This window comes from Lepisosteus platostomus, chromosome 8 (assembly GCF_059453375.1).
Source record: "Lepisosteus platostomus isolate fLepPlt1 chromosome 8, fLepPlt1.hap1, whole genome shotgun sequence".
NCBI classification, from domain to species: Eukaryota; Metazoa; Chordata; class Actinopteri; order Semionotiformes; family Lepisosteidae; genus Lepisosteus; species Lepisosteus platostomus.
Genome location: NC_142618.1, coordinates 7,224,952 through 7,240,408, shown reverse-complemented (window position 1 = coordinate 7,240,408; position 15,457 = coordinate 7,224,952). Strand labels below are relative to the sequence as shown.

Here is a 15,457-nt window from a genome sequence, read left to right as displayed (position 1 = left end):
GGTTTCTGTGTCTCTTTAAATCTCTCTAGAAGTTAAGGCTGTGGGAGAGGGACAAAATGATGCAGTTAATTCTTAATTGAATCGAGACAACACTTTCCCCAAGTGGGATAAGCTGTGTATGGCTAAGGAAAATGTGCAACACCTGCTGAATCTCAGTCTCCAAGAACAACTTTGGGAATCTCTGCACATTCCTGTTAAAAGCCACACTTCACATACAGTATCTTTACTATCGCTATTATTATTTTTTGCTATATTACTATTGATATGTGGACACTGAATAAATGTTTTTTTGGTCTAAATGTATAAATTTAACCGCATAGCATGCCATCCAATCACTTCCCTTTAGATAAGATCTAAGTTATTAGTCATATACAATTTCTTGTATTAGGAATTTGTCTTTTCGCAGACCCCAGCTTGCTCTCCGTGAGACACACAGACAGGGAGAGAAGCTTGGGGTCAGAGCGCAGGGTCAGCCACTTATACAGCAGTTTTGGAGCAGTTGGGGTTAAGGGCCTTGCTCAGGGGCCCAACAGAGTAGGATTCCTCTGTCAGCCACAGGATTTGAACCAGCAACAGGTGCAGATCCTTAGCCACAGAGCCACCTTTACTGCACTACCTCAAGACCTGCTAGGTCATATATCTTTCTTGCTTGTTGCCACATCTTGAGCTGTTTTTAATCACTTCCTAGACACATTTACCATTTTTCATGATTCATCTCCTGTAGATCCTCACACAAAAAAAAATCTTCTCACTTCCTTGAACTCCCTCATATCCTCTGTGAGGTGTATGCATCTTCATTCACACAGTCAGATAGGAATAAATATATATATATATCTACTCTGAATTGGCATGAAAGTTTGAGAAGAAAATGAATTTGGAAATATGAAAAGTAGCTTTATTATTTTCAGGCTTCTCTGTAATTTTACATTCTGAAGCTGTACGCTCAGTTTCAGACGGTACAAAAACAGAGACAGACACAAGCTCAAAAACATACCTGCAAGCAGGGGTCATTGGTGACCAAGCCAACATATCCTGTTTTAATTACTGTGCAGTTTGACAGTCGAACTTTAATAGATGCCAAACGTCAGGGAAAAGGACATTTTTGATATTGTTCATACAGCTTCCTGTTTGTGTCCTATTACAATCATGGCACTATCTGAACTATTTAAGAAGTGATATGATTTGTTTGTGATCTTTAAGAAAGTTTTACCCAGTAGCAATGACAGTTTCTGTATTTATAATGTAGTTATAAGCCAGTTTCTGTTGACCACAAGGACAGCACATACAACATACAACATTCTAAGGCAGATTTAGGTTGCAACAAATGCGAAAATATTTATAACACACATCAAATTTGATTGGCTCATGGGGAGAAATCTGATGTATTTTTTATGTATAAACTTATTTGTAACAATGTTGATTATTTTTATTATTATTTTGTTGTTGTTGTTGTTGTTGTTGTTGTTGTATTTAGCTGAAACTGTTGTCCAAAGCCACTTATGCTTGTGCCAGCGTATCGTTCTATTATATATGTATAATATTTATTTAACGTCTACATACAAAGCAACGATATTTTATTAAGACAAAAATCAGTCATTAAAAGTACTCTACATTATTTTAAAATCACTGAAGTTGTTCATTATTAAATACAACAGCACATGTTGAGTTGTGATTACACGCCGCAACGCTAGATGGCGCTGTGGAATGGAGACAGGGGCTCTTAATCGTCAGCGCTGTCCCCAAATGTAACGGGCGCGCGATTTTCAAGTTTGAAAACAAGAAGGCAAGATGGAGGAGCGGGAGTCCCGCTCGGAAGTGTCTGCGGAGTTTTCAGAAGTTGAACATGTCGCTAAAAGTTGGATGCTGGACTTTGTAATTGGTTCTTTGTGTCATCATTTCAGACACGACAAGTACAAGGAATTCAACCAGTCGCTGAGTGTTTTAGAAGGTATGTGTTAGTGTTAATAGCTCCGTTGATGTTGCTGTTAAAATTTGTTATGGTTCCAGGAACGGCTATTTATCTGAAGGCAGGAAGCCTTCCTACGCTTTTTTGCAGATCAGATAGGATGACAGCTGTAAAGTAGTTTCTGAGAAAAAACTGCTCTGCAGTTATGCGTTTAAGCATTAAGCGGAGCTGCCAGTGCAGATAACAGTACCCGGTGATCACAGTACATCTTTTTCTCCAGTGTGAGAATGTTGCAACGTTATTGGTCTTATTTTCAGTTTTACGATTTTCTGCAAATACGTTTCAGAAAATATCAAAGTTTTATCAAAGCAACTTTCATAAAAGACTTTCCGGCTGTTCAAATGGACTGGAAGGTGAAATGTGTCAATAAATTGTTAGGCACTACATTTTGAGCTACCCTAGTCTCTCTGGTGTCTTAATTCGCCACGTTTACACTCTAGAGTCTAGACCATTGGAGTGCTTATACCTAACATACAGTACTGGATTCACATCTGCATCTGCTCTGCCTTTTGTTGGAAGAAAACTTAAAACTCTGATCTTATCTTTTAAAGAAGTCTGTCCAAATGTGCGATAGTCAGCCTGTTATAGCAGTTCAAGCAATCAGAATAGCCCTGGTGTGTTTTAATGTGGCATAATGCTTTTTAAAGGTAGACTCGAAGAAATGGTGATATTACCACAGCAACATGATTCATGCAATTTAAATTCTCAACTATGCTCGATTGCTCTAAGATGTACCAGCTGTACTTTTTATCCCTAATTTGAGTGTTACCCTTGTGTATTTCTAGCTTTGATTCCCGGATTTGGTCAGTTCAAGTCCTATCAGAAGAAGATGATTAACATCTGTTTTGTCCTGTCCAGGATTGTGAATGGGAAAAAAACGAGTAGGTACCGAACTTCTCCACCTGGGGGGTGGGTGGAAATGGGTAGCACAAAAGCACATGGGGAACTGGATTAAACCAATACGCATCTCATCTGCCTGCCGCCAGACCACAGCCAGACCAGTACTGGATGGTAACTTTGCTCAGCTTTCTTCTGTCCTGTGGAAAGAGTAGTTTGAATCTGGCCACATTAAGTAAAGTTAAGGTTGCTCGCTTCACGCTATTTGTAGAAAGTGCTGGGTTTCTCATTTTTTATTAGTGGGCTGTTTGAAATCTAGTTAGATGTGGGTGCAAAAGTTTTAAAAAATTAAATGACAAGGTTCTGCATTACACTATGCAGTAATAGACAAAAACAATTCAAACCAAGGCCTAAATAGGAATATAAATAAACCAGAGGGGAAAATGTAATGATATAACCTTTTCCTAATCTTTGCTTTTTCCTAGTAAAAGCTACAGCATCCGAGGAACCCAGGATGCAGAGTAGGAGTACACCGTTTCACAGGACACCAGTCCAATGCAGGCCTCACTCACACACATTGATGTTTGGATACACTAGCTAGCCTAGCCAGCATGTCTTTGGTAGCTGGAAGGAAACTGCTTACCTTGAAGTCATGTTGACATTTCAAGCAACACCTTAACTAAACAAGTGAAATGATCAAGAATGCAAACTGTTTTTAGTATGATTATTAAGTATCAGCACTATGTAAATAATTCCCAAGGATTTCAGATTTATTTCTGGTTCGTGGACATGAAAAGGCGTGAGGGATTAAAGTTGTCTTAAAACTGATTTTGATGGGTTTTTTTAAATAAACTACAGGTCTCCAGTACGAAGAAGATGCACGAATTACACCTTTAATGTCTGCTTCCCACATTTGGAATGTAATAGAACAAGAGATTGAGCAAAAGACACTATATGAAGATATCAAAAGGTTACTGTTTGTTCAGGTGAGTATTCCTTTTAAGTTTTTACTTCAATAGCAACTGATTGATCGGAACTAGTGTCATTAAATTATTGATTTCATATTTGGTCTTTTTAACATGAATCGCAAGGGGAATTAATTTGTCTTTGTGCTAGCTTTCTAAAGAATGTAGCTAATATTTATCACTCAATTGTTCTGTATAACATTATGGAGGTTGTATATATCTTCACCACTTATAATATGTTTGTTCTCTATTTACTTTGCACATAGCCTATATTATTTCCAGGGCTACTGTCTGCATCTGCACAAAATGAACAATGAGCTGTATCCTACATAATTGAGCATCGTCTGTCAAAGAACAAAAAGCAAAGAAAGTTGCAGGAATCCTAATATTAGCTAATCATACAGTAGAATGCATTACCATTATTACAGGAAATGGATTAATGACTAATTTGTGGTTTCTTTCTTAGTCTGTAGCAGTTTGTTTGCAAAGTGGACAACATCAAAAGGCATCATGGGTTCTTGAGAGGCTGACAGAAACCACTGAAGTGCCGCAGGTAGGGGGTTTGTGTAGGGTACTTTCTGGATAGTACTTGGTAATATTGGAAATTGCATTTAAAATAAATTATAGAATAGGTTCAAGCCCTATGCTGTTAATAGTATTTATTTTGTCGAGTAGCCGAAACCTAAGGATTCAAGGGACTGTAAGTGGGGAAAAAAGGATGAATCCAATTTAAGAAATGCTTTAGCAATAGTTGATTTTTTTACTTCTTTACTGTAGAACAAGAATTCTTCTTTACTGTGAAATCATTCTAATGTATTCTGGAGATCCCGTTGCGTGTGTGAAAGTTCTCTTAAATTAGAAATTGTACAAACTACATTTACTTGGATATCATCAGCTCCCACGCTGCCACTTACAGACACTTACTTGGCGTTGAGCATAGCCAGTGCAGATAAATATTACACAGAAACAGGCTGCCCTCTTTTGTATTTGAACTCCTACACTTTTTATGTAAAAAATCTTTCTCAACACTTGTAGAAAATAAAAACAAGACTAAGCTGCTTAGCAGTGCAGTTTTACAGTTCTAAGCTAAGTCTTACAATGACAAAAAAGAAATCTGTAGTAAAATGTTTGAAGACAATTTTGGTGTTTTTGCCACACACTTACACATGTACATATTTTTTCAGATGTTATTATGACATTTCAGTCCTATGAAGCATGAGAATTGTTATTTCAAATAACCAAAGCCAACTTTGAAATTATGAAGAAGTGATACAAAGAAAGGTTTCAAAACCTCTGCCTGATGCAGAGTGTTTGTTCCATATTGAGTGTTTGCATCACATTCCACTAGTCAGTCTGGGTGACACCCAGCACAGAGCCTGCGGTCTGGCAGGAGAGAAGTGTGTGATACAGTTCACCGCGTCTTGCTTAGTGTGTTGTTTGCTATTGTGTGCACTCTTACATCTTGTGTAAGAAATGTGTGGTTTAGACTTCATCATGGACCCTAAAGGTGTTAAGAAAATGAAAACTGTACGTGTGTGTGTTATAACACAAAAAGCAAATGAAGTGGTTACTGTACTTGGGTATGATTAATGATGCCTAACTAGGTAAGCTATTATTATTAACAGTATAAATGTTTTTCTTTTGTCATTTTTTAGTGAAGAAAGTAAAAGTAGGGGGGACATTTTTGGGTTCCGGAACAGATTGTAATTTTTCCCCATAAGAAATAATGGAAGTAGGTTTTTCTTTTCACTAATTTTCGCTATTCTAAAGGGTTTCTGAGAGCACTTTACGTTCTTAAAAGAGGTATGGGTGTATTTGCTTTTATCTACAAACAGTATTGTCACATTTAAATCTTAACCTATGCATAAGCTTCTTCTCAGTTATTGGTCCCTCAGCCTCAACTGTGCAATGGTGAAAATGCATTGTAATAAAGGTTAGAGTAACAAATACCACGTTATCAAATACATTGATCTAATCTAATAATTTAAGGACCTGACCTAATAATTTGAGGTCATGTTAAATGTTTGTCTCCTTCAAGATACATTATAATTACCCAATAGTTGGTTCTTCTTTTCATCCCTTTAATGGGAGCAATGTCTTTAGGTTTCCAGCGGATCATCTTACTGTAGTTGGTGCTTATAATTTCACAGTGCCTTATACGTTATTGATAATGCCTTTAAAACTGAAACCAGCAGATATTTTTGAACTACCCAGTCGTATTGTTGAAGCTGATACCCTGATTTCTTTCAAGACGGGCCTAGGGGAGGTTCTTGGATCAATTTTTATTAGCACCCATATCACAGCAGGTGGGTCGAATAGCCTCCTCGATTTTAATCTTTCTGTTATTTAATACCCACATCAAGTGTTCAGTCTGCTACTGCAGTTTACTGTTGATGCCAAGCTGGCCTTGCTGAACCTGTCCTAGCAGTACTTGAACTGGTGAATACCACAGACACCCAGGCACAGTGTGCCTGATCCTCATCTGCAAACAAGACTACTTCATTATTATTTAGATGTATAAGTCTGTGTAATAAATAGATAGACCTGAAGGGATGTTAAATTATCTTTCAATGAGTTTATAAATTAAGGGAAACAGACATTTTTAAAAAATAATTCAGTTTGTCTGATTGACGTGAATATTTAACACTCATAAATGAAGAGGCATGAAGTCTCAAGGGTCCTGATGAATATACTGTACTAAGATGGTTTCAGACTCAAGATCTGTATGATTTTTTAATACATTTGTTTCCTTCTACAGAACCTAAGAATGAAACTTTCCATGATTGTGAACAAGAAGGATGCATATCATCAATTTCTCTTGAACTTCAGTTTTGACGTTTTGTTGGAGAAAATCAAGATATTACTTGATTCCTTTCAAAAAGACTATCTGTCTGATTTCCTACTAAAGGTATGTTACACCACTTTTGTTCCCTGAGGAGTTCAAATTGGTACAGATCAAATGCAAAATATTCCCATATTTTCTAATTCAGTCGTGTTTAAATAACCATCATATCAAAATTGTTTGCATAACCAGGCAATTTGTGATGATGGTGTAGAACTAATGAAAGACAAGTAATTAACATGAGACACAAGTAAAGAATGAAAGACGAGTAATCAAATTTCAGGGCAACAGTGGCAAAAAGAGAAATGTACCTCATTCAGATATTTTTTACATCCACTTTGGCAGGCTACCTCAACACAAACGCTGGTATCAGTATCGGCTTCAGTGGGCTAATGTGCCCTTTTCTGGTTAATCAAGAATTTGTGTCAGGGAATCAGTGGCATAAACAAGACATAAATTATTAGTTTTCATTAAGTAGAAAGTGGAAATATTTTTTTAGATACTTTTTGTAAGAATTAGAATTTAGGAGTCCTGTATGAAGTGAGCATTAAAATGCAGTTCTTGCAGCTGCTGTAGTATTCTGCATTGTTTATGGAATGTTTGCACAAGCTCTGTAGATTTGAATGTGTGCTTCGTCTGAAGGCAGCATCAAAGGTTGTAGAGGCCAGCAAGGAAAAAGGAGTGGAAGAGGAAACGACTGAAATTCAGGAGTCTGGAACAGCAGCCCCAAATGAGGCACAATTGCAAAGGTATAGCTTACTCTAAAGAGATATGCAGCAGGTTCTTATTGGGGTTACCTTTAATGTTTATGCTGCTTCATTATACCACACAGATTGATGTACTTGAATGTGGAATAAAGTGATTATTGTTGGCAAAATAAACTTTAGGTCATCAGAAAATCCACTTGGTGAAATATGAACTTTTTTAAAACGGTCTTTGATGGCTCTCCCAACTTTCACGCTAACCTGCCATTTGTTCCTCAAATGTGATTTACTACTTCTTGGAGAGACACTTAACATTGCTTATAAATAGTTACTCTTAGTGAAGATGGAAGGCACTTAAATGTGCTGTCTGGATCGAGATTTTGAGTAAAATTATAAAAAGTATAATAAACCAGTTTTTTTAAAGATTGTTTAAATTCACATATACTCTAAATAGTGAATCTAATTTTTTATTATAACCTCGCTATAATAAGGCGCGAAGTGGTATAAACCTCTTTTTACTGCATTTGAGATGCATAATCCCTTAAATGGAAGATTTTAAATATATATTGCATTGTTTAAATGCAGGTGAAATATGTTAATTTGTTCTTCAGTGATGGACCTTTCCAACAAGAAGGGGTTGACACTGGGCCAAAAATCACAGATGTAAACTAGTAAGGGAGAAATATTTTTGAAAACTTTTTTAATGCATGTAATGTTTGTAGAACAAGAGCCATCTAGAAATCCATCATCATGGCCACTTGAATCCCTTTATGAGCATGTCTTACTTCCACTAGCAATAAGGCCAGTAGGCCAAATTAATAGCTGCTTGGAAGCTGGCTGTGCAAAGTTGTCGAAAATGTTGGAAAAATGTTCAAATTATTACATAAGTCTAGATCTCTTATTTAATATTTTTCATTTTGATAGCTTTTCTTCTTATGTAGAATATTTGTTAATTTTCTTAGCAGTAATGGAAATGTGTTCAGCTTGACACCCTCTGCTTCTTTGTTGGCAAAAAAGACATTCAGGTATGTATTCCTTTGATTTCTGTCCTGTTATTTTGATGGCCTTTTGATGAATAAAACATTCTCTGGAAACCAAGTGTTAGTTTCTTTTAAAACACTCAAACACTCAATCAATTTGTGACACTGCAGGAGTGTATTTTAAGAAATAAGCAAGATCATCTGGAAAATAAGAATTGTGCCCCCCCAGAGCTTTTAAGCAAAATCATTTTTGTAAGCATTAAATTCCCTCTTCCATCATCTTCAAATAGTTTTATAGACCATAAGCTTTGATCTGTCGGAGGCTAATGCTTTAGACATTGAAATATTCAAATATGGATGATGATGTTTGTGAAGATAACCTCAGGCATTTTGTAATAAACATAACAGGTTCATCAAATCAAGCTAAAGTTTGTATCTTTTTAATATCAGCATGTTTTCTTAAAGACTGATCTTAAAAGTGGGTGCCTAGTCACCGCTAACACTACATTAGAATTGCCTGTTTCCCTCTGGTCCAGACTCAATCACGCCTCTGACTCACTTAGCAGTCACAAACCCTTTATTAGATGTCTAGTCCAGTAGGTGATGCACCCCCATTCTCCAGCACGGGCTTTATCGTTTTTGACTTGTAGGTGAGTCTAAATTTGGTTTTAATTGAAGGTCTGGATTCTCATTGACTAGTAGTGCCTTTCTTTTTGTTTGTTTTTCTTATAAGAAAGGTTGCAAACAAGAAGATGCCATTTGGTCAATCTTGGTGTTTTGGGTGCTTGTCAGTATGTTCCTTTTGGAATTCCATCAATCATATCAACACTAGTTGGACCTGGACATACACAATTAATTTAACACAACCTGCACCCATTAACAAATAAGACACATAGTATATGATGAGAAACAATAAGTTTATATAAATATAATATACAGTCAATTGTCCAAATTGAGCAGGTTTATCGCTAGGGGAATAAAAGCTGACCTACTTCTATTGCTGTTGAACCTAGGCAGTCCAAATCAGTGGCTAAATGGAGGGAGGTTAAAGGGGTGGTCACGACAGACAATAATTACACTGACCTTCTGCACTGTTTGCTTAACATACAGTGCCTATAGAAAGTCTACACCCCCCTTGGTCTTATCTCTGGGGGGGTTGAATACTTATGCATTCAATTATTTTCTGTTTTTTAGTTTTAATTTAGTAAAATGTCTGGATTTTTTTTTAACTGTGACATTATAGAGTATTTTGTGTTGATGAATGGCAACAATTCTCAGTTAAATACATCATGGTTCCATTCTGTAACACAATAAAATGTGAAAAGGTCTAAGGGGGGTGTAGACTTGGTATAGGCGCTGTAGTTGTCGTGCACTGCTAATTTTGCTGTCTGCCTTCACAATCCTGCTCAGTCTGTTTTATTACGTCCGTTGAGATTACCAAATCAGGCTAACACAGAAAATGTGAGGACAGATTTCAATGAAGGTTCTGTAGAGTGAAATTCATTGTTGTAGTATGCGTGTTAAAAGAACAGAGTTTATCACTATTGGCTCTTCTTGCGTATGGCATTCGAGTTTTCCTCAAAAGTTAGTTTATAATCAACAGCTGTGCCACAATATTTGTAAAAATAAAGATTTTTAAAAGATAAAGATATTTAGCTTTAGCATGTTTGAAGTTGCATGTGTCATCATGTATGGCTGACGTACTCATCTTAACCCTTATTAGTCTTTTAGATTTTCATTTCCTGATTTATTCCAGCTTTCATAGAGTCCAACATGAAGCAACATTTTGCATCTTGAAGTCAGCAGCAACTGCAGCAGCAAAGCAATTTCAGAACTGTACATGTAGAACTATTTAGTCTTTTTGAGCCACTAGGTGGCAGGTTTTTCCACTAGGTGGCAGGTAAAAGGCGTTGCTGTACAGTTGATGAGAATATTAACTGGTTTTAATTGAGCAGTTTTTGAAAATTAAATGCCAGTCTGAATGTTTCAAATGAATGTTTAAAAATTAAACATTCATTGATAGTAGAAGTGTAGCACTGCTACCTTCAATTTCAAGGTGAACTATTTTATTTTATCAGATGTTAAATGCAGTACATTTGTATTTAGAATGTGTGAAAATCCATTTTAATCATACCAGGTTATATTTTGTAACTTTCCAATAACAGTGGGATATATTACTAAACAGATTTTTTAAAAACAACTTGTATGTGCTTTCTTTTGCCATCTTCCTATAATTAGTTCTCTAGTAAGACACTCTTAATGAAATACTTTAAATACAAGTTTTGAAGACATAATTTTAAAGACTTTGTATCTTTCTGAATGACAAACCTCTACACACACCTTAAACAAAGTCAGTTTACACCTTCCATGCTATTACTTGTGATCTGAATCAATGAAACAGCATGGTTTCCTTTAGTGTTTTCTTGGTCTTCATGTTCCCAAGCCTGCACTTTTCTGTAGAACATATAATTTCTGCAACACTGCTTACTCAAGTCTTTTCTCAGCAGGTAGCTTTATAGTCTCTGCCGCAACTCTGTCTGAAGAAGTCCTCCCCATAATTTGAACAAATGACGTTGAGCACAGGAGTTGAAATTGCAATTTCACTGAAAGCAAAGTTTCAAATTGCTTAAGTGAATCACTTTAAAATTGAAAAGGTCTTAGAAAAAGGCCAGTGGACCGTGTAAACACGCTATTAACAATTACTTTGATCAAATGTCACCTCTGCTTTGGTTAGGTCTGTATGTTGTACAATAGCTTTGATGGCAGTTATTTTGATTTTTTTACAGGCCCAGAAGGAAACTCTTTTCTGTGCAAAACATCGAACATTGGAAGCCGAAAAGTTCCAGAAAATCTTTTCTCGTCTGTCGGAGAAATTACAGCATCAGAGGCTAGTATTGTCATGTTTACATTTAACTGAAGATGCTGAGGGCCTTCTGTGAAGTGCAGTAGTTCACAGCCCTGGTTCTCTTTTCTCTACTAGGTTTGTGGCAGCCAAAGTCTTAATCCCAGAAAGATAGATTTTGATTTTATATTATAGGTGTTTTTTTTTAGTTTTCTTTCAAATATTAAAGAGCGATATGGTGTTTGTCTTTAAAGGGGAACTGCAACACTATTTTTATATTTTGGAGTAAATAGAACTGGCATTAATGAGTGTATTTCGAAACCACAATGAAAATAAAATGTACACAGTCACAAATATTTTAATCCAATAGAAATATCACTCTCGACTTCGAGACGTGTCTGTTGCACAACCTGTACTTATTTGCTCAAGTATCACATTACATTGGTCATTACAGTGAACAGTGGGCAGGAAGGGCCACCTCATGTCATAGTTCTCCTGCACTCTCGCCCATGGCGAGACCAGTGGTTTGCAATAAAATGGAAACCATACAGTACTTTCACAAAGGCCACGATTTTGTGCTTAATTTGGAATTTGTAAATTTTGCCATACCATCAATTTATTTTATCTGAGCAATTGGGACTGTAGTTCCCCATTAATATCAACTATATTCCAATTCTTGATTTTCAAGACTGCCCTCATTAAGGTGCCATTTTAAAAGTAAATACCTGGATGTTAGGAAAAGGAAAACACTATCATTGTGTGCCTGATAGTGTTATTACTGCCTTTGTCTGTTCATCGTGAATTTATAATCTGTTAAGAGGATTTCAGTGCAACGTAATGGAGCAAATTCTTAATTAAAATGTCAAGGGGAAACTACATAAAGTCTTTATTCCATTGTTCTTGATAGTATACTTTATAATATACTTTAACTGGGTAGTTTCGGATATCAAAAGCTTTGTGTTACACACACCCTGCTTTCTTTAAACGCAGTTTACTCTGCGGTACACTGCCCCCTGCCTTGGGCAGCCAGGAGGTGCAGGGCGCGTGTCAAGATCTCTGGGGCCTAGGCTCACAGGCTCTCAGACCCCAAGTCTCTGTCCTGAATCATCTTCTCCAAGACCATTACAAGGTCCCTCACATCACGGAGCCTTTCGCTCGTGGATTCCAGGGCTCGACGAGCTTCACCCACACGCTCATCCCGTTCGAGGAGTAGTGGGAGGCCCTCGACCCGGTTCAAAAAGGGCGCTGCCTCTAAAAGATATAACTCAGGACAGCATTACATCATAAGGTCTCTTTTTTTCACGGAAGACAGTGGAATTAACTGATTTTTCCAGTGTGTTTTTGAAGGATCCCAAAACATTTATTAAATCAGTGAACAATACATCTTCCTTGCAAATCTGTATTGAATTATACAGACTAATTTTATTGTTTTATTTTTTGTCTTGTCACAGGAACACGGTTATCCTTTGATTTTACAAAAAGGAAAACCTCAGAATTAAAAAAGAAAAGAGTAAAGAGGGTAAGTTTTTATCATTCTTTGTTTTTTACATTTTGTCCCATTTTTTGCCTCAAACGTTTTAATTCAGATGTTACATGATATTTTTAAGTCATCAGTAAGTTGGTAGAATATAGGGGTGCCCTAGTACTCTCTTTATAACTGTGGTGATTCTTTAGCAACACCAGCAAGTTGTTTATACTGTATGGAATGAATATTAACTTAGAGAAAAGTTTTTTTTTGTCAAATCTATTGTGACTTGGAAAAAGTTCAATGGGATTGATTACGCATGTCAAGAAAAAGCACCGTCTGTTTAATGTTAAAAGCTAATAGCACAAGAATTTCCAGCTTAATTTAAAGGGAACGTGCCAATGGTAGTAATACTATGGATTTGAGGTATTGAAGTAAAGTAATGAGCCTGCAAAGTTTCTATGGAATGACTTACTTGGGACCTCCATAAAACAAACATTAACATATCATTCAGTGTGGCTTTGGCCTTAGAATAGAAATGGTCTTAGAGCCAGAGAGAATTTCTCATTTTTTAGCGATACTGTTATTGCAATGAAATGTAATGCAGTGCAGAAGGAATGTTACAGTAGGTTACAAATAAGAGGAGGTCTTTTGGCAAATCTAGCCTGTTTGGTAGTTAGTAGTTAATTGAACCAAGAATTTAATCCAGCCATTTCTTGAAAGATGCCAGAGTATCACCTTCAACAACGTGGCTGGGCAACTATTTTCCTTATTCCCTCAACCCTTTGTGTAGGGAAGCACCTCCTGTTATCATTTTCTGAATGCATTCCTTGTGTGATCTGGTTCTTGTTTCACTGTGGTTGACTTTAAATTGTGAATATATTTCATTTTTTTTCTTCCCTAAAGCACTGGACCTTTGAGGAAAACCAGGCGCTAAAAGCAGGGGTGAGACGTTATGGAGAAGGAAATTGGGCTAAAATACTGAAGCATTTCGAGTTTAATAATCGTACTGGTGTCATGTTAAAGGACAGGTGGAGAACCATGAAGAAATTGGATCTGGTCTCTGAAAACAATTCTTCTGAAGACTGACAGAGCTGTGAAAGCATTGTACAGAGCTTGCATAAAAAGCATTGTAATATATTACCTAGTATAAGGATTAAGATCCTCTTGTAAATAGTCGTTTAAATTGATTAAATAAATTTTTGACAATGTAAGTGTTGTTAGTGCTCTGTTTTGTGTGATTCCTGCCTTTCCTTTATAATAGGCTGCACTGTTCTTTTTTGCATGAGATCTGCAGACCAGACCAATCCTCACAGCCTTCACTGGGGAATGGATTTCCTTAAATGTTTTTGCAGTGATAGCTTGTGGATAACTCCTGCATGCAAAGGGGAGTTCATGTCTGGTAACTGGCCAGTCCGTGGGAGAGTCATGATCCTGAATCCTCACTCCAAAAACGTAACCATCTTTCAAAACATACTGTGCACTTTGTCCAACCTGGCGAGTAATATATATACTGACTGGTAATTGATACAGTGTATTTATGAGATAGGCAGACATACTCTGACACAAGATTCAGAGGATCCACTACAGCAGGGGGAACTTGTGGAGAAGCAACTGCGTTAGCCGCAATATGAATGGTGAGATGAGTATCAGTCCCCATTCAGTTATTTATCACACAAAAACTTCTATGTCCATGTGGACAAGGGTTCTGAAGCTCTCTTTTAAAATATATATGTATAACTAAATTGTTCTGTTTCTCATGTTATAGTGAGCCAGCAAGATACTACCTTATTTTTGTATAAGTTGTACACATCTTCATCCATAAGTTTAAAGTTGCTGTTTGTCATTATATTGCAGGAAACTATACTGACTTTTGTAACAGGAGAACACAAAGTCTGTTCCTGAAACCGTTCTCTGGTACCAAGTATTCAGGTGCTAAAAAGTAATAAATACACAATGAAAATTTGGAAACAAAGAAACAATTTTGGCCTACAACAGGACGGGCAAAACTCTGATGTTCTCCTGTTTTCCCCCCTCTCTCTCTCTTGCCATCTCCCTTTCAACAAAGGTGCATTTTGTGGATAAACACTGGAATGCTCTCATACAGAGGGTCACCCTAGTGATGCCCATCCTGGATGTCAAAGAGTTATGAATATGGAGATGTACATCATCAAAGTACCAGTAACCCCCCAGGATCAGATGAGCCCTGTAATGTCTGCTGGTTTAATGGGAAAGAACAGGCTCCTTGAGCTTTTGACAGAGCAGCAGCCCTATTTGATGGCAGAACTGCCAGCTCTGTAAAACCATCTCCATTCTCAGAGGTCTTTTGTTAACCCCCTTTCACAGAGCCATAGTCCAGGGATGACGACATCTGTTTAACAACCTCTTATGTCAGTTTCAGCCATGTATTTTTAATGATCAAAAAGCACAATAACTGAAATAATGCCCAAGTTTTACTTCTTGATTGTCCTGGATGTTCCTAAAAAAATATTTTTTAGACATACTGTATACTTTTTTTTTTTACGACAGTTAAAGACTTTCATAGGCTGAACCTTGTGTTTTTTTACAGAAGTCTATTTTTGTACGGGGGGATGAACTCAGTCTACATGAATGTCAGACATCATTGTTTACAATTTTTATGACTTTATGGAGTTAAATGTACTTATCCGGTGGCTGTACAGACCATGAATATATATCCACTGACATTCTGTAGTACCTGCCACCTTGTAGCCTGTGAGCCCTTCAGATTTAAGCAAGGCTGGCCATGATCAGTGCTGGGGATTGGAAACAAGGAAGGTGGTGGTGGTGGACCAGTAGGTGGTGCTCTTTACTCTGCACCAGAAATTCCAGCAAGTT

General features: G+C 37.0%; 1 protein-coding gene across 4 annotated transcripts; it reads left to right on the top strand.

The window, feature by feature from the left end:
- The first annotated feature begins 1,758 nt into the window (after positions 1 to 1,758).
- terf1 (telomeric repeat binding factor (NIMA-interacting) 1) lies at positions 1,759 to 13,815 on the top strand. 4 transcript variants are annotated; one of them, XM_088642230.1, is made up of 11 exons: positions 1,759 to 1,948; positions 2,752 to 2,847; positions 3,662 to 3,789; positions 4,235 to 4,321; positions 6,527 to 6,676; positions 7,253 to 7,359; positions 7,926 to 7,985; positions 8,280 to 8,339; positions 11,081 to 11,181; positions 12,588 to 12,655; positions 13,508 to 13,815. In XM_088642230.1, the coding sequence occupies exons 1-11, from the start codon at positions 1,789 to 1,791 to the stop codon at positions 13,688 to 13,690; spliced, it is 1,200 nt and encodes a 399-aa protein (XP_088498356.1). In that variant the 5' UTR covers positions 1,759 to 1,788; the 3' UTR covers positions 13,691 to 13,815. The 4 variants fall into 4 exon arrangements, with proteins under 4 accessions (XP_088498356.1, XP_088498355.1, XP_088498358.1 ...); XM_088642229.1 differs by having other exon boundaries at positions 8,277 to 8,339; XM_088642232.1 differs by lacking the exon at positions 7,926 to 7,985.
- Positions 13,816 to 15,457: the final 1,642 nt, after the last annotated feature.

Bases quoted from the DNA above. Each gene is read 5' to 3' on its own strand.
- terf1 (XM_088642229.1), top strand. From the start codon at position 1,789: ATGGAGGAGCGGGAGTCCCGCTCGGAAGTGTCTGCGGAGTTTTCAGAA. The intron at 1,949-2,751 runs GTATGTGTTAGT...GTGTATTTCTAG, and splicing joins GTCGCTGAGTGTTTTAGAAG to CTTTGATTCCCGGATTTGGT. The intron at 12,656-13,507 runs GTAAGTTTTTAT...TCTTCCCTAAAG, and splicing joins AAAAGAAAAGAGTAAAGAGG to CACTGGACCTTTGAGGAAAA.